Below are 19454 nucleotides of genomic sequence, written 5' to 3'. Positions count from 1 at the left end.
GAGGTTCCCTGCCTAACCTTTAAAAAAAAAAGATTAAATTGCCAAAAGGAAGAATGATCTAAGCATGCTTTGAATCATTTGCAAATCTACCAACATCTATCCTAGACTTTCCGATTGAACTTTAACATTTATTTTACTTTGGTATCTTTTTCAAGGGCCAGTGTGATATAAGTTAAGGTGTTGGATTGGAGTCAGGATAGCCATGTTTAAATCCCCAGTTACCATGCATCTCACTGGATGACTTTGGACATTACTTTTCTTAGTGCAGACTAAGTCCCAAGAGTGGTGCTGTGAAGAAAAATAAGAAGTTATCTCATGTATATTTTAAGCTCCATGGAGGAAATGTGGAAGATGAATGTAAGAGAATAAAGAAGATTCTTGAAGATAGCTCTTATGCAACAATTTTCTTAGATTATATAGAAGAATTTTCTGTTTCTGTTTATTCTTTTTGACCAAGATAATATAATTTGATTGAGTTTATAATAGTTTCTAGATTACAACAATAGATAATAATACACCAGCAAATATAACACAAAAATCACAGAAAAATAGGATAAAAAGGAAAAATATAATTGTTCTAAAATATCAAAAAAGGATTAGAGTAAATATGGCATTCTGTACAAATTATAGGACAGTACTTGACTAGGGCCAAGAAAATAAAAACAAACTGATCGAATAATAACATCTTGAAATAAACCATTCCACCCATTAATTGAGCTCGCTTTGAATGCATATTACTGCAGCTGACATTCACATCAACATATAAATCTCCTGTTTCAGAAAATGGAAGAGCTGGTGAAGGAATCATGTGAAAACAAAAGCTCTTGAGTTCTCTACAAAGGGAGAAATCTACCATGGCATAGAAGGTTTTTTTCCCCTGTACTGAAGTCAAGGACCCCTTAGGTAAATGCATTGGCATGGACAAAGTCTTTCCCACAATAACATCGTTTTTCAGAGGCTACAAGTCAGCTCATTGAGCTTCCTGGTTAGCAACCAGCACTAAATGCTGGCAATATTGAAAGGATACTAGAATGCTCAAAAAGTGCCTCTTACTCACAAAATACTATTTAAAAAATCAACTCTTGGCATCTAAGACCCCGATGCCCCCATTAAGAGGCCCCAAATTTAGTTGTATTAACATGTGAGCCAGGGAAGGCAGTGCTGTGAGCATGTAATCCTCTCCTTTTGGCTTTTGCTTTGAGGGATGCCTTCAAAGAAGCTTTTCAGATGTCATGGTTGGAGTGACAAGCACTAAGCCAGTTGGAAAACTGCCCTCCAGTAATCTTGTTACAACTTAGAATTTGGGCGAATCCTTTAGCAAACACCTTTGCATATAAGGGCATGAATGAAGCTGAAGGACTCGTTCCTTGCTTCTCACAGTCAACAGGAGAAGAGCTCAGGTTGGCTTGGAAGCAGAAAGAGATTCCCTGTCCGCCAGTCCGATCCAGGCTCCAAAATGATCCAAGCTCTCTTGGGAACTATATGCTTAGCGGTTTTTCCATATCAAGGTAAGATGTTCTCTTTGGATTCCTTATTCAGATTCTCACTGCTAAAAGTCTATGGCACCCAACAAATTTCTATGGTTTTTCTTTTGATGCTTAAGCAATATTTCCTCCACTTCAGTTTCTACAGACTTAGCAAAAGAGTGCTTGCTCTCAAAGCTCACATTTCTTCTAAAGTTACATAGATGGTTTTTTTGGTATTTGCTTAAATTTTGTCAAACTGCAAACAGATCCTAAGAAAGAAAAGTCCTAATATCCTCAGAAGAAAAGCAGATTCATTTGAAGAAAAGGTTTTTCAATAACATGAGTTAAAAAAAAAAGGATTAGAAGACTGAAGAGGACAGAGAGGCAGAGTTTGTAACAAGAAAGTGATAACTATGATGCTATGAACTGTTTTTGAACGTGAAAGAAAGGAAAGTCAACCAAACCATAAGGATGGCAGTGAAATAGCAATTCAATAAGTTGTATTTGCATTACAAGCTATGTTTATCCTAGCTTTTTGACTGATGGCTATACTAAACCATCATATAGTACGGTTTACTAAATTGTATGAATCAGACTATTGTGATTTACAGGTTCTCATGGTACCTTTTATCACTTAGTGCACAAATTACCACATTCATTGAGATTTATTTATTTATTTATTTATTTATTTATTTATTTATTTATCTGATTATTCAAGCTCCAAAATGTTTCTTTTGCACAGCCCAAAACAATGTCTCCAGTTAGTCTCCCAGCTCTCAAACATCATTCAACAATTGCATACCCAGAGATAACCTGGATTTCTGTGCCAGGTTCCACTAGAAAAAGATTCCATTCTTCATTGGTAAATGAATAACAAATTGAGTTGTGGATGTGGGAATGGCAAAATAACATCCCAAAGTAAACCAACCCTTTATTTTCTTTCTTTTTTCTTTATTAAGGGAGCTCTATAATCCTGGAATCCGGGAATGTTAATGATTATGAAGTAGTGTATCCACAAAAAGTGCCTGCATTGCCCAAAGGAGTTCAGAATCATGAGCAAGAGGTAAGAAAAAGACCTCTGTTTCATCAGCAAATTACTTCTTGTCAGCCAACAGAGCTTTTGGTATTCCTTTCCTGCCATTTCATAATTATCTGGATTTTTGCATTGCAATCTATGTGCCTCATTGATTCATTCATTCATTCATTCATTCATTCGGTCGTTCAACAAATTTATATGGCAACCTTCCTAATATACTATAACTAATAAAGTGTTGGGAAACACCCAGCTATATAGGGAAGAGGGTTCAAGCAAGGAATTAGCCTTGAGTCATTTCATAGCTGCAACAGATCCAGGACTGACATCCTCACCCACCCACCCCCAGGAAGTTCCACTAAATTTTATCTATCTGTTCTGAAGAGAAGAGAAGCAGTCTAGGGAGATGCCTGTATTATAGGCAGAATACAATAAACTGGTTAGTTTAAACTTTACATGTGTGGATCTGGTTACTTCTGCCTAACATAAATTTTCTCTTAATACGTGACTTTGAGGGATTGTTTCTTTCTTCCTTTTTATGTTCTTGGGTCATCCTTCATAAAAGATGATAAGTAGCTGTGACAAGTATGAAGCATGAGATACGAAATTATATTTTCTAGCTTCTCTGAATGCATCATTTTGAAATATAAAAGTTGTGTTTCTAGGTGAAGAATATCACCAAGATATTCAGTTGGAGAATGAGATCTTGAACTTATGTAGGAAAGTTTAATTTAATTTAAGATTCTATAGTGTCCTTCAAGCACCAGATGAAATACTCTAAATCTAATAAATAATTTGGCTATAGCTCTCCATTTGACACAGGTGTAGAGTTGTTAAGAGGGTAAACATTTTATTTGCCTATTATTTAAATAAACCCCAAACTCTTTGCATTTCAGACCAAATATGAAGACACAATGCAATATGAATTTCAAGTGAATGGAGAGCCAGTGGTCCTTCATCTAGAAAGAAATAAGTATGTTAACTCAGAAGTTCTCTTAGCTTTACTAGGACAATACGAAAAATGTATATTCTAGGATATAATCCAAGAAAAATAATAATTGTATTGCTTTGTTTGGGAAATTAAAAGTAATTTAAATTTTACAGTATAGGAGAAATAGATACAGCTGGTGAACATGTTAATTATGTTTTACTCCTGAACTGAGAATTTTTTATTTATGCTTTCTATGGTTCATTGCTGGACTATAAAAATTTAGATAAAGTTGAACCATTCAAGGCTGATAACCTTCTATCACTTGAATTACCTAGGTTAATTATGAAATATTATAGAGTTTTTCAAATGATTGCTTATGCTGCTTCACAGATACCTCATCAATCTATATAACATTTCCTAAGAGACCTATATAGCATGAAAGGCATGAAATAGCATGATCTCTTAAGGCACGAAAGTGGACATAACCTAAATAAGCTCAGGTTTCATTATGCTTTTTTTTTTAAAGTAGCATGTGAGTCTTCTTGGTGATGTTCCATTTGAACAATAAATCAAGATATTAATAAAGATATTATTTATTTTATTATAAGCCACCTGGCTTATATTTGCATAATAACTAACCATTGAAACAGGTTTTTGGTCTTTCACTGACTCATCTAGCCAGGCCTTTAAAAAAATTGGCAGCTTTGTTTAACAAAAATAGAATGAAATTATTTTTCAGCAGAAAAGAATAACATAGTTGGAAAGGACCTTGAAGGTCTTCTAGTCCAACCCCCTGCTCAAGCAGGAGAGAATTCTAGTGCCCCCTTTTGTTTTGTTTAAATATGAAGGCTATACGGAATTTCAAGAGCAGCATCTGGATGGTCACGTTTTGGGATGGAAGCCAAGCAGGGCTAGAAATGGAAGACTAGCAAGGGATATCTTGATTGGAAAAATAGAAGGCAATGCCAAGTGCATAGATGTAACACTAGGATTGGAAAGTGACTCCATATATTGGTTTAAAACTTCAAGACAAATGCTTCTGTATGAAGGTTCAAGGCATCCATTTCTTTGAAGTTGTTTCATTTTACTCTTAAGTAAATAGAGCTATACTGCTCTCCTTTATAGACCAAGTAGTTTCATCAGATGGTTGCATAGACCAGAAGAATGAAAAGAAGAGCAATACAAACTGTCTTCTCCTGGTCAATCATACCCCCTCTGAGCCTTGATGAAGAGAATTTCACCGTTTCCTTGGTGTAAATCCCTTTCCTCAGGGGAATCTAGTATGCTCAGCACCACTCTTAAGGTTCGAATACCTGCTCCTTTCCCTTGATACCAAACAATATACTAAAATAAGTAGTTGTAGACTTACTATAAAATTATCTCTGTCCTACTTAATTCCTGACATAGATATTCTCTTCTTTGCATTCTTTCCAGAGGACTTTTTGCAGAAGATTACATTGAAACTCATTATTCCCCTGATGGCAGAGAAATTACAACAAACCCTCCGGTTCAGGTAATATCCAGAGTGTCTTACTTTTAGGAAATAAACTGAGAGGAATATTTGGACACAATATTCCAAATATGCATGTACCAGACCAGGCTACTCAAACAAGAAAGGCTGTATAGGTATAAAGTATCTTATACTGAAATATTCATATAAGAATGTATGGATTGTTAAACCCAGTTTGTTTTATTCATTGACTTAGTAGGGCAAGATTTCAATCAACCAGTTCTTTCCTTCTGGTTAAAAGCAAACATTCCGGGGACCGAGTTTCACAAATAGATTTATTATGAGATCATCAGGTTTATAAGATCTATCTTTTCATTTTTAAACCAGATTACAGTGATAAATGCAAAATCATTTGTTTGTGATACTAAAAGTGAGAGAAATTCACTTTGCTTCTATACAGAAATTCATTTGATACCTCTCACATTAAAAGAGCCCAGAACATGGCTGCACAGCAAAAATATCACAGCATTAACATGCTTCATGAAGTCCTTGGCCCCGTCCCCCCAGATTGATCTAAAAATGCATCCTTTGTCTCCATAATGTATCTATTTCTGGCTTAACATCATCAAAGTTCATACAAATTGCTCCTACTTAGTGTGTAACAGAAATCTCCTGACTTTAATGTCTACATGGATCCTGATTCCAGATGATGCTAGGAATTATATCTCTGTGCATATTTCTGAAAGCTTTCATTGTGTGGGCTCAAGGAAATAACAATTAATTGGTATCATTAGTAAATGTGGAATTTGTCATACATTCAGGTAAGATTTCAGAATGTAAGACAATCATCAAGTCTGACAGTTTATTCAGCAAATCCTGTGGTTCATCACTAGAGTTGATCTCCAAGAAGACAAGGTTGGTGGAGAAAGGGGCTTATAAATTGAACAGAATATTTACTATTTGTGTGTTGGTTGTCTGCCCAAAAGTTCTTAGCATTTTACCCTCAGGAGGGCTCTCCCTGCAGTGTGACTTGTTTTTATGGAGATTTGTATTTATCCTATGTTAATTTTGGAACAATGAATATTAAGCAGGTCTTCTGTCCCCCTGAATCAAAATATTCTGAATAATTACTGTCTTAATATTTCATTGATGTGGTGGAATACATTGGAACTGCCCTTCTGCTCATCAAATTACACTGCAAGCAAGCTTTAATCAGTGTGATCCTCTTACCCCCATACAGGATCACTGCTATTATCATGGTTACATTCAGAATGATGCTGACTCAACTGCAGTCATCAGTGCATGCGATGGCTTGAAGTAAGACAGTCTCTTTTATTTATTTTATTAAGAATAAAATACTGTTTTTGGAGTTGTCATAACTCCAATTTAAAATGAAGGACATAAGTTTTTCATGCAAATTAGTTGGGTGTGACTTCTGCAGAATTTAGAAAGACTTTGGTTGAATACCAAGAAGAGCTGCTGCCAGCCAGTAGAGACACAAATCAGGTCTGTCTGAAGGAGCTTCCAAGCCCATGTCTCCTTTGTATATAGGAGGTAAAATTATAGGTAGAGAAGATGAGACCTAAGAGGTCTGTAAGGGGCGTGCATAAGAGCACCAGTGTGCCTACCGTTCTTGTCCTAATGTTCCCTTTGATTGTATCCAATTGTTATAGTTATTTCATGCTTCTGCTTATTGTTGTTGTTAGTTGCGAAGTCGTGTCCGACCCATCGTGACCACATGGACAACATTCCTCCAGGCCTTCCTGTCCTCTACCATCCTCTGGAGTCCATTTAAACTCATGCCTACTGCTTCAGTGACTCCATCCAGCCACCTCGTTCTCTGTCGTCCCCTTCTTCTTTTGCCCTCAATCTTTCCCAGCATTAGGCTCTTCTCCAGTGAGTCCTTCTTTCTCATTAGGTGGCCAAAGTATTTCAGTTTCATCTTCAGGATCTGGCCTTCTAAAGAGCTTATATATATGCTTATATATCCTATAGTTATTTCATGCTTATGCTTTTATATATTGTTGTGACAAATAAATAAATAAATAAAAATAAATAATAAAAATAAAATTTCAGATTGCATACTGTGCTAGAAAGTGTACAGGAAGAGGCAAGCAGACTTTTCCGTTCTACCCAGAAACACTTTCTTGACTCCCTCTGCGCACCTTCTCCAACCAGCTAGATATCTTAGCTGCATAAAAATCCCAAAATTCGGAAGGTTCTTATCATTAGTCAGATTCACCATCCTCCCAATAGCTGTTATTGAAGGAAGACACTAAAAGATTCCCTTTATATAGCAACTGTGTCCATGCAGTGGAGGAATGAATAAAATGATCGAATATAACAGAATAACAACAGAATAATAAAGGAAGAACAGAATGATAGAATAACAGAATTGGAAGGGACATTGAAAGTCTTCTAATCCAACCTCCTGCTCAAGTAGGAGACCTATATCATTGTGGACAAATAGCTGTCAATCTCCTTTTAGAAATCAGTGGTGATGGAACACCGACATGGTCTGAAGATAAACCTTTCTACTGGTTAATTATTCCAACTGTCAGAAAATTTCTCCTTAGTTCTAGGCTGCTTCTCTCCTTGAATAGTTTCTATCCATTTTTTCTTGTCCTTTGTTTTGGAGGATAGATTAACCCCCTCTTAGCCCCTTAAGTATTGGAAGACTGGTATCATGTCACTCTTAGTCCTTCTCTTCATTAGACTAGATGTACCCAGTTCATGCAACCACTCATCATATGTTTTAGCCTCCAGCTCCTTGTTATTCTGCATTGTTATCCATATTATTCTAAATTGTCCTATCTAAGCAGATGCTTGCCAAGAATTCTTATTTCCATTCTTTATTAAATATCCTGGTCTTCCTGACTCTTATGTTAAATTGCTATCAGGTCAATCTGATTTTATTTCCTTGACCATAGTCAAATACTGTGCTATAATTTGTACAGTAGATTGCAGTATTCCTCTTTTTCTTTTTAGATATTTTAGAATAGCTATATTTTTCCTTTAGAATTTTTATTGGCCAAGTGTGATTGGACACACAAGGAATTTGTCTTGGTGCATAGGCTCTCAGTGTACATAAAAGAAAAGATACGTTCATCAAGGTACAACATTTACAACACAATTGATGATCAATATATCAATATAAATCATAAGGATTGCCAGCAACAAGTTATAGTCATACAGTCATAAGTGGAAAGAGATTGGTGATGGGAACTATGAAACAATTAATAGTAGTGCAGATTCAGTAAATAGACAGTGTTGAGGGAATTATTTGTTTAGCAGAGTGATGGCCTTCAGGAAAAAACTGTTCTTGTGTCTAGTTGTTCTGGTGTGCAGTGCTCTATAGCGTCGTTTTGAGGGTAGGAGTTGAAACAGTTTATGTCCAGGATGCGAGGGATCTGCAAATATTTTCACGGCCCTCTTCTTGATTCGTGCAGTATACAGGTCCTCAATGGAAGGCAGGTTGGTAGCAATTATTTTTTCTGCAGTTCTAATTATCCTCTGAAGTCTGTGTTTTTCTTGTTGGGTTGCAGAACCGAACCAGACAGTTATAGAGGTGCAAATGACAGACTCAATAATTCCTCTGTAGAATTGGATCAGCAGCTCCTTGGGCAGTTTGAGCTTACTGAGTTGGCGCAGAAAGAACATTCTTTGTTGTCCTTTTTTAATGATGTTTTTGATGTTAGCTGTCCATTTGAGATCTTGCGATATGATAGAACCCAGAAATTTGAAGGTTTCTACTGCTGATACTGTGTTGTCAAGTATTGTGAGAAGTGGAAGTATGGAAGGGTTTTTCCTAAAGTCTACCACCATTTCTACGCTTTTGAGTGTGTTCAGTTCCAGATTGTTTTGGTTGCAACACAAGGCTAGTCGTTCGACCTCTCGTCTATATGCGGATTCGTCATTGTCTCGAATGAGACCAATCACTGTTGTGTCATCTGCGAACTTCAGTAGCTTAACAGATGGATCATTGGAGATGCAGTCATTGGTATACAGAGAGAAGAGAAGTGTGGAGAGCACACAGCCTTGGGGGGCCCCTGTGCTAATTGTACAGGTATTTGATGTGATCTTGCTTAGCTTCACCTGCTGCTTCCTGTTTGTTAGGAAGCTTGTGATCCACTTACAAGTCTGTTCCGGTACCTGTAGCTGGTTTAGCTTAGTTAGAAGAATGTCTGGAATGATGGTATTGAATGCTGAACTAAAGTCTACAAAAAGGACCCTTGCATAGGTCTTTGGAGACTCAAGATGTTGTAGGATGTAGTGCAGAGCCATATTAACAGCACCATCTGTTGATCTATTTGCTCGGTATGCAAATTGCAAGGGGTCTAACAGCGGATCCGTGATGGTTTTCAGGTAGGAAAGCACTAGCCTTTCAAAGGTTTTCATGACTACAGATGTTAAAGCAACTGGTCTGTAGTCATTCAGTTCCTTGATGGTGGGCTTCTTCGGGCTTCTTCTTTATTATCCTAATTAATTGTGATTTTTGGGCTTTATCTGTTGATCTATGGTTGAAGGAAGATTTATTGTACAAGAGGAATATATATATTCCTGTACCAGGGGAGAAATTAAGTGGGTTTTTTCCTATTGAAGCAACCTGGTCTACCCAAATATGGGAGCGAGCATACTGCTTCCCTTTCGCCTTTCAGCCCCAATCTAGGAGCCCTCACATGTAGTCGCTTTCATGACAAGCTATTTTGTGTTAAATTTATATTTTACTGACAAAGAAATAAAGGGAGACTATTTCAAGCTATTTACTTCTCCTCAGGTAGCCATATCCTTCTGGGATTCAAACCTGGGCTTGCTTGTATATTAGGCAGATGTATTAACCTCTAAGTCAGGGGTGAAATGCTACCAGATTGGACCAGATTGGGTGAGTAGTAGCAGAGATTGGGGCTGGTTCGCTGAACCGGGAGCAATGGCTGGCTGGCCATGCCTCCAAATCGATTCATGGCCCACAGTCCTGCCATGCTTGCTTGTCTTCCGTGCTGCTGTCCCAGTGTCCAGCTTGTGAAGGCAGGCAAGTGGAAGCCCCCGTGGAAGGCAAGCAAGCATGGCAGGGCTTCGAGGAAGGGAGTAAGCTGCCCCCCCACTGCTTTGCCACTCCATCCCTTCCTCCTCGCTAGCAGCATCCACTCGGCCAATCTCCCCGCAAACTCAGCCGACACTTCCACACCTCTGCGCACTTCCTTTCCTCCCCCCATGACCTCCCCATGCCTGTGCAGCATCTGGTTCTGCAGTAAGGCAGCCGTGGGAATCACTAACCCATTGGCGGGCACCGGGAGCCCGGGGGCGCGGGGGAAGCTGTACTTATGAGAAGGGGGACGGTCCTCTCTCCTTTATGGTGCTCGACTTTGCCAGACTCTTCTCTGCCCACTCTTAACACCGCTGACACCGATGCTGTTGGGAAACTGGCTGGACGTGGCTGAATGAGGCTTGCTGTCCTGCCACAATTAATAGAAAGTGCCTAGGATCCAGGCTATGGTTAGGAGCGCAATGGCATTAGCCCGGACACTCTCTTTTCTCATCTCCCCAAGAATTGAAGCTTTTTTCAGCTGACTCAGAGCTCCAGCTTACTCCCTTCCCCGAAGCCCTGCCATGCTTGCCTGCCCTCCACGCTGCCTTCCCAGTGGTCCCCCAGGCCCCTTGCCTTCCCCTCTGCCTCAGATCCTGCTGCCTGCATCCAGCCATGATGGGGGACACTTTCTTCCTTCTCCCACAGCAGCCGCTGCTCAGATCAGGTGTGTGTGTGTTTGTTTGTGTGTGTGTGTGTGAGAGAGAGAGAGAGAGAAAGAGAAGAAAGAAAGAAAGAAAGAAAGAAAGAAAGAAAGAAAGAAAGAAAGAAAGAAAGAAAGAAAGAAAGAAAGAAAGAAAGAAAGAAAGAAAGAAAGAAAGAAAGAAAGAAAGAAAGAAAAAGTGACATGAGTGACATCATGTTGGCCAGTCACACACGCACCAAGCCATGCCCACCAAGCCACGCCTACAGAACCGGTGGCAAAAAAACCATTAGATTTCTCCCCTGCTCTAAGCCACAGGTTCTCCTTGTTTTGTCAGCTGTACCAGGGGAGAGATTACGTGGGTTTTTTAATCTCTCCTCTGGTACAGATGACAAAGCAATTTACATTGTTTTATTTAGTTTCCTACTACAATTTAAGTTGATTGCTTATTTAATATCCCATGACTATCACTAAGTGTTGTATCTTATGATTTATGAAGAATGAATTTTATGATGACTATGATTTATCACTTATAGCTTATATATACAGTGAGAGCTTATGCACCGAAGACAAATTCCTTGTGTGTCCAATCACACTTGGCCAATAAAGAATTCTGTTCCATTCTGTTCCATTCCGTTCCATCTAGGAAATATACAATATTGGATTCCATGCCAAACTATCTCTATACAAATACTGTACAGATATATTTCATGGTTGTATTGAGTATATGCAATCTCTTATATTTTGATCATAGCTGTATCTTTGGGAAGCATGAGAAAGTGATATGATTCTGAGCAGTGGTGAAATTCAGATTTTTTTACTACCGGTTCTATGGTCATGGCTTGGTGGGTGTGGTGTGGCTTGGTGGATGTGGCAGGGGGACGATACTGCAAATCATTCCTACTCCTGAATATATTGCAAAATCTATTACAAACTCTGGGGCCAGATTGGTATGCTGTTCTCCATACTCAATTCCACTGGGTTCTGACCTCAAAATTTCTGCTACCGGTTTTCCAGAACCTGTCAGAACCTGCTGGATTTCACCCCTGGTTCTGAGGATAGAAAATAAAAAAATCAGTTAGTTTTAAGGAGAGATTCAAAGACACAGGGACTGTTGACTTGGTAGTTAAAAATGGCTGTCAGAGCTTAGTTGTTTCCTTGAAGACATTTCATTACCAAACTAGGTAACATCATCAATGCAGGTCATCCCTGAACTAACAATATTCTTTTCTATTGACCACCATCTCTGACCACCCTTTTCTACATTGTTTTACAGAGGACAGTTCAAGTATCAAAGGGAGACATATCTTATTGAACCCATGAAGCTTTCCGACAGTGAAGCCCATGCAGTCTACAAAGCTGAAAATGTAGAAAAGGAGGAGGAGACCCCCAAAATCTGTGGAGTAACCCAGACTTCGGAATCAGATGATCCCATTAAAAAGGCCTCTCAGTTAGTTGTTAATGAAGAAGTAAGTCTTATATTAAACTCTCAGGCATAAACTCTCATGGTTAGAGAACAGGGATTCATTTACTTATTTCTAAAATGTAAAGCAAAAGAGAAATTCTTTGGGATGATTAGATAGAATTCATAAGGGAGGAGCCTCCATTTCTAAATTCTTTTTCCTCAGCAAGTTGTGGTTATATGCATTATGTTTAATTGGTACTTAATTGGTCCTTTATCTTGAATGTTCTAGTCTCAATGTCTGGTCATGGTCACTTTATTCAAACTGGATCATGTGCAGCAGAGTTAAGAGAGAGAGCAAGGAGAGATATTGCATTCTAGAATTGGCAATTTGGCTTTATAGCTCTATAGGCTGAAAAAACATGAATACACTTTCCTAGGGAAAGAAGCAAGTAATACACCCACACACATGCAGATCTTAGCTTAAGTGTCCTTCCTGAGTAATTTGGGCATTCTAGTGGTGAAATCTAGGAGTGGAAGGAAGGAGGGAAGGGCTCTTTCGCAGGGAAATAAGAGGCAGATCAGCAATGAGTCCTTGGATTGCAGAAAGAAGCCCAGAAAGGATCCTCCCCAAAACTTTCACTGGATGTATCCAATGGTTATGCAGAATGTACTTTAGTCTGGCAAGATTCCTGTCTATAGGAGAGCAGCAGTAAAGAAACTACTCTCAGCACTTAACCATGTTGTTCTTGTTCCTTTTGCCTGAGCAGTCTGAAACAATACTTCAATAATCATTTCAAAATTACATCAAAAGAAAGATATACATCTTTGACCATTTAGGGTGAGTTCAGGGGGTCAAAATTAAACTCTGTTCAGAACTAGGTATTCTTATATAAACTTGTCTTTCAATGTCAGCATCCTAAATTCCAAAAACAGATTAATTGGAAACAATTGTCACAGCATATTAATAGAAAGAAAGTTATTTGTGTCGTGACAAACTTTCTTTAAAGGTGACAACTTTTGTTTCTGCTTGACAATCCATTGCATAATGTACTTTTTCCTCAAACATTCAGAATTCCCTAACCTTTCCAGCTTTGGAGATGGATTGGTGGGGGAGAGGGGTTGGTTCCATGCGAGCAGAGGGGTCATATGTGTGCACAGCTCCATTTGTGTGAGCAGTGGGCACATGCACCCACTGATGCAAATGGAGGATGCCCCCCCTCCCTGCTTGCTCGCTGGCCATGCAAGTGAGATGCACATGCTCATCTACCATTTCCAAGGCCCGGAAGTGGGTTGTGGCCCAGGATTTGGGGACCCCTGCTCTAAGTGCTAAAATTTTACCAAGCTGTCTCCCTATAAATGTCTTCTTAAAAGAACCAACATTTCTGAAAGGTCAAGTATTTTGACCAGGGAGTATAGCAGGCAGTTTTCTGATTACCTGATGATGACCAAGATTTCTGTGGGCTGCTGGAAGCAACATCTCTAAACAACCTTTTGTTTATTGTTCTCTTTAGCAAGCCAGATACTTGATGGCCCCAAAATACATTGAACTTTACATGGTTGTGGACAATGTAATGGTAAGTATCCTGGATATCATTCCATTTTCTTTCTGCTTTGATACAGCATTTTGTATTTTGTATTTTTTTAAATTATTATTATTATTTATTATTTAATAATTTATTGTTATTATTTATTATTATTATTGTATTATTTTGTATTTTGCATTTTGTATATTGAAAAAGCATTTCTGCCTTTTTTAATTTGGGCATTTTTGAAGACATTAACAAATATCCTAACTGGATTTATCTTTAAATGTGCTTTATCATAAACTCTGATATTTTTTTTTTATTGGACTCAACCAATATTTACAAAGTTACAAAGCATTTCTAAATATACTCTAATTTGCACATTTGTTCTTCATGGATTCCATCTAAATTTATTTTTATCCCACACTGGTTAAACAATTCTATGGGTTTCTTTGAACCATTCCTGAACTATTTGTTTATCCAAGTTGACAACACATGGAGAATAAGATGTCTAGTGGAGAATGCTTATCTTACACTTCTCTAAATGTGGAAATATGGCATCCAATTTAGGAAAGCAGTAGGCTGACCAAAATTTTCTCCAACCAGGAGGTGAGCCCATGCTTGCTGCTGAAAAGTTAATAATCTTAATATATTAATGGCACAAATGTAGATTAAAATATCAGCACAAAAGAATTCTTTGGACTGCTTGCATAAAAAATATTTTTGTCTAAATCAGCAAATTCTATGACTCCTTCGCTGCTATGTTCTTTCTCTCTCTCTTTCTCTCCTTCTCTCCCTTCTTCCTATAATTATGATCTCATCTTAACTTTTTTGTCTTTTCTGTAGTACAGGAAATACACCCGCAATTTACCTGCTATAAGAACAAGAGTATATGAAATTGTCAACATTTTAAATAGGGTAAGAGAACATGGCAATTATTTCACTTGTTAGATTTGTACTTCTCTCAGTCCCATCTCAGATTCTCACTGTGTTCACACAACACACTAACCAGGTAAAGAGAGTTAGGAGATGGACTTCTATAAGAATGCTAACTTTTGGGGCTTCGAGTCAGGCAAAACTGGGTCATTTGGCCAGTTGGTGATCCAGCATGTAAGGCCATTCCAGTAAATGGTTTAATTTAATAACTAGGTTAATAAGCCTCTTATGTGATGCAAATCCAAAAGTGTTGCAAGAATTCAATCAGAACTACACCTGTAGCTGGATTCTTTGAGGGCTGTGATTAATGGTTCTGAACTTGGACATTAGAAAGAGATGGACAGAGTCAGCCTACTCCAAGCTCAATTATGAAACGGATCCCTGAGAAGAACCCTGGAAAGAGGAACTCAATTTGAGTTGTATTGTGGTACCTAGGAGGAGCTACACTCATATTGTAGTGTCCTATTAGCCTTGTTTACATTTTCATTGTTGATGATCAGTTAGAATCAGGGAGACAACAGGAAGATCCATGAGTCAAATCACCTGTTTCTTTTTATCATTTTATTTATTTCTCCTGCTTAACACATTATTATTATTCCCCAATATATAGAGTCCTTAGTGCTGTCTGAACTTGGTGGTTCCCTTGGAAACATTTCATTATGTGACTAAACAATTTACTTGAGTAAGCAAAGCAGCAAACTCAGAGAGCACCAAGGACTCCACAACTGAGTCCAGAGCTCCAGAGTTTTCTCTTCTATGGATGCCTACATCTTTTATTTTTCTACCTGCCCATAGAAGCCAATGTCAGTTGCTTTTTAATCTTGAAAGGTTTCTCAAGGTTTACTTGCATTTGAGTTCCTGATTGTTGCCATGTTCACCTGACAGATTTACAGAGTTTTGAATATTCATATAGCACTGATTGGCCTAGAAATTTGGTCCAACAAAGATAAAATTAACGTGCAGTCAGTGGTGAATGTCACTTTGGACTTATTTGGAGAATGGAGAGAAACAGATTTGCTGCCACGCCAAAGGAATGATAATGCTCAGTTACTCACGTACGTCTCATTGTGGGGAAAGGGAGTGGGGGTATCTGGGAGTGGGGGATTATGGAAGGTTAGTGCTTGCACAGCTTCCGCTCTATGCTTTATACTTTAAACCATATGTGAACTATATTTCTGGGTCAACCACTTTCTTTTTTTGTAGATGAGAGCTGGTTTTGAGAAGTCCTTGAATGATTGCAGGTCAAAAACTCACCTTGATTTCATTTCACCTGGATTTAAAATAGAAACTCAAATGATTATCTTACTATGCTTTGGCTGTGCTTACACATGCATTTTTCATTCGATTAAGTAATGTTTTGGTTCCCAATTTGCATCAATTAAATGAGTGCTTGCATTACACAACTGATAAACCAAGAATAAAGCAGAATAATAAAACACCCAATCTATTTATAGAGCTTAGCAATAGCACAGCTGAAGAACCAACTTGGTCCAAAGATGCTTCCATGATCAAGTGGCCCGCATGATTAAATACCAAAAGCACATGGGATGCTATTACCTTCCCACCAAAATGGTGCCTATTTGTCTACTTATTTTTCTGTGCTTTGGAATTGCTTGATTAGCAGGAGTTGGAGCAAGTAATGGGACCTCACTGCATCTGGCAGTATTTAGGTCTCAAACTGTCCACTTTCCAGTCAACAAACCCAGTTTCTTCACTGCTCAGTTTTGCACCCCATCAGGCTATATATTGTCATACAATTGACACAGTTATTGTCTTATACAGTATATCTATAAGATATTGGGCAAATAACAATTGTGTGGTGAGCAATCTAATAGGATACGTACATAGCAAGTAGGTCTTATGAAATATATTAGGGGCTAGATGGAGGGCAGATCTAAGTGCAAGGGAGAATATTAAAATATACAAAAAAATCCATTTTATTTTTGCCATAGATGTTGATTTGACTTGTCATCCAATCACCTTTTCCAAACCCATCTAGTCTTCAATAATCACACAGCTAAATTGATAGACAAAATCTATTAAATAAATATGTATTTGGGGTTTTCATAGTTAATGGCATTTAAATTAACCTAGTGGACTGGATTCAAACAACATGCTAACCCGTCTCCCCAACCTAATTCACGCTAAAACCAGCCAAATCCCCATATAGTGAAAATGCATCCTGAATAAGTTTAACAGATCTGCTTAGTTAAATGTCTTCTGAGACTAGAGCCTAAAATGAATTATAACATTCTGAAAACTGGTAGTAACTGAGGACAGGACAAGGGGTTTGCAAAAAGCCATAGAGAGTTATATATATGCCCTAAGACTACAAAATGTGCTTCTATCTTCTATAAATTTTATCCCCCTCTCCTTCTTTCTTACAGGGGTATTAACTTTGATGGAAACACTGTAGGATTTGGTTATGTGGGCAGCCTCTGCCAGCCAAAGCATTCTGCAGCAATTGTTCAGGTCAGTCAAAAGGATACTTGTTACCTATTTGTACTCAAGTGAAAACTTATATACAGGCATAATTTCCTTACAAATAAAATGTCTTCTTATTTTTGATCCATGTCATTTTCATGCATATTTATTTGTGGAGTTGACATATCCAAGTCCTCAGCTGATGGCATTTTGCCACAATGCATTCTAGACATATTGTAGATCAGTGTTTTTGTATGCAATGAGCTATATATCAGAAGGTGACAATATATTATAATGTTTCTGGATCAGGAGCAGTCAAACTGTGTTCTAACTGGCAAATGAGCAGATCAGATCAGGTTACAGTACTCCCAAATAATACTTCTGAACAATATTCTTAGTAATCCTAATGACAAACATGAATCAGCCTTCTTTTCTTCCAAGAAATTTAGGATCTAGATTGCATATGATTGAATTAATGTACATTGAGAAAATGAGAGAATACTAAATCTATTTAAAAAAAAAAAACTCCAGTATTTTAAGATCCTGCAAGAAAACCATGTTAAAGTAATGCTATGCATTTATTGAGAAACAGTAAACTTAGTTTTTTGTTCACATATGAAGAATGGAGAAACATGGCAATAAAAAAAATCTTATAACAAACTTATATAACAACTCTGTTTTCTTAATTAGCAGAGTTAGGAACTGGGTAGTATGAGGTAATCCTAAACCTGTTTGCTCAAGTTCATTTTTATTCAGAAAAAAACAACTCATCCTTAAATCTTTTTAGGATTTCAGCCTTCAATATTCTGAAAATGCTAACTCGCACAAAAACTGCTGAATATTTTTGGACTGTAGTGGCCTGTAAATTTTAATAACTAAATAAATGCAGAAAGCAAGTGAATGCATAGGTTTTGATCTCCTCCTGTGCTGTAGCTTCTGGGCTTTAAACTTTCCTTTTCTGGATGTATTAATGTTAGGAATTCTGAGATGGTATCCTCGACTCAAAATTTTTCACTTAGTCACCAATTTTAGACAGTGTTAATAATAATTGGATTCACTTTCAGTTTCTTGACAAACTAACAATAAACAAAATATTCTCTTTTCTTCAGGATCATAGCAAAGCAGCAAGTCTTGTTGCATCTGCAATGGCCCATGAGTTGGGTCATAATCTGGGCATTCATCATGACACAGATTCCTGTAATTGCCCTGCTAAGGCATGCATTATGTCTGCAACACTAAGGTAAGGATTGAGGAACACTTTTAATATCTTTCCAATTAAGTTATTGTTAAATACTTGCAATCAATTGTGAACTTATTATACTAAGGACTTACAAAAATGAAATAGGCCAGGAGTTAGAAAAGGATTGTTTGTGTGTCACTTTACCATATTTAGTTAAAATATGTCATATTTAAAAAGGTAGAACCGCTCTCAACAATTGAATAGCCATCATTCAGCAGCTTCCTCCAAAACACAGGAGTTTAAAGAAAGAGCATAGGAAGCATTGCCCAAGAAACCAAATATTAATATCTATGATGGATAAAAGAGGAAAGCAGGTTAGACATTTATTTATTTATTTATTTATTTTGTCACAACATCATACAAAAAGATTATATAGTATATACACATATAAACATATATAGGAAGAAGAAAAGAAAAACAATAGGACAGGAACGGTAGGCACGTTTGTGTATACACATATATGGTCCTCTTAGGAATGGGGTGAGGTCAATAGTAGAAAGTTTTTGGTTAAAGCTTTTAGGATTATGGGAAGAGACCACAGAGTCAGGTAAAGTATTCCAAGCACTGATGATTCTGTTGCAGAAGTCATATTTTCTGCAATCTAGATTAAAGCGGTTTACATTAAGTTTAAATCTATTGGTTGCCCTTGTATTATTGCAATTAAAGCTGAAGTAGTCTTTGACAGGAAGGACATTACAATAGATGATTCTGTGAGTTAAACTTAGGTCTTGTCGGCGACGGAGTTCCAAGTTTTCTAAGCCTAGGATTTCAAGTCTGGTGGGATAAGGTATTTTGTTGTTTTCAGAGGAATGGAGAACTCTTCTTGTAAAATATTTCTGGACACGTTCAATTGTATTGATGTCAGAGATGTGGTGAGGGTTCCAAACAGGTGAGCTGTTTTCTAGAATTGGTCTAGCAAATGTTTTATATGCTCTGGTTAGTAGTGTGGTGTTTTGGAAAAGAAGCTACATAAAATTAGGTTTACAACTCTTAGAGCTTTTTGCTATGTAGTTGCAGTGGGCTTTGGCACTTAGATCATTTGACATGAAAACTCCAAGGTCTTTAACGGGATGGGGTCATCTGTAAGGTAATGTCCATCTAGTATGTACTTAGTTTTAGAGTTCTTTTTCCTATATGTAAGACTGAGCATTTGCTGGTTGAAATTTGAGCTGCCAATTTTAGACCAAGCGGTTAGATGGTCAAGGTCGTTTTGAATGATAGAAGTGTTGTCTGTGGTGTTAAATAGTTTGACATCGTCAGCAAAGAGAACACAATTACTTGAGATATGGTCACAAAGATCATTAATGTATAGAATAAAGA

The 19454-nt window shown here is 37.6% G+C and overlaps 1 protein-coding gene across 1 annotated transcript in view; it reads left to right on the top strand.

Annotated features, from left to right (window-relative positions):
• Positions 1–1326: 1326 nt before the first annotated feature.
• The window catches only part of LOC131204034 (zinc metalloproteinase-disintegrin-like BmMP), a 35852-nt gene continuing 17724 nt past the window's right edge, over positions 1327–19454 (top strand). Inside the window, 11 exon segments of the mRNA XM_058194835.1 lie at positions 1327–1437; positions 1439–1508; positions 2426–2529; positions 3396–3472; positions 4865–4943; positions 6121–6197; positions 11883–12075; positions 13523–13585; positions 14381–14452; positions 15356–15525; positions 16858–16942. Of these exon segments, the coding sequence (XP_058050818.1) occupies positions 1342–1437; positions 1439–1508; positions 2426–2529; positions 3396–3472; positions 4865–4943; positions 6121–6197; positions 11883–12075; positions 13523–13585; positions 14381–14452; positions 15356–15525; positions 16858–16942 (1086 nt within the window). The 5' untranslated portion in view covers positions 1327–1341.

The sequence above is a fragment of the Ahaetulla prasina genome, chromosome 9 (genome assembly GCF_028640845.1).
Source record: "Ahaetulla prasina isolate Xishuangbanna chromosome 9, ASM2864084v1, whole genome shotgun sequence".
NCBI classification, from domain to species: Eukaryota; Metazoa; Chordata; class Lepidosauria; order Squamata; family Colubridae; genus Ahaetulla; species Ahaetulla prasina.
The sequence above is the reverse complement of the archived record's forward strand: the minus strand, read 5'-3'. Positions and strand labels throughout refer to the sequence as shown.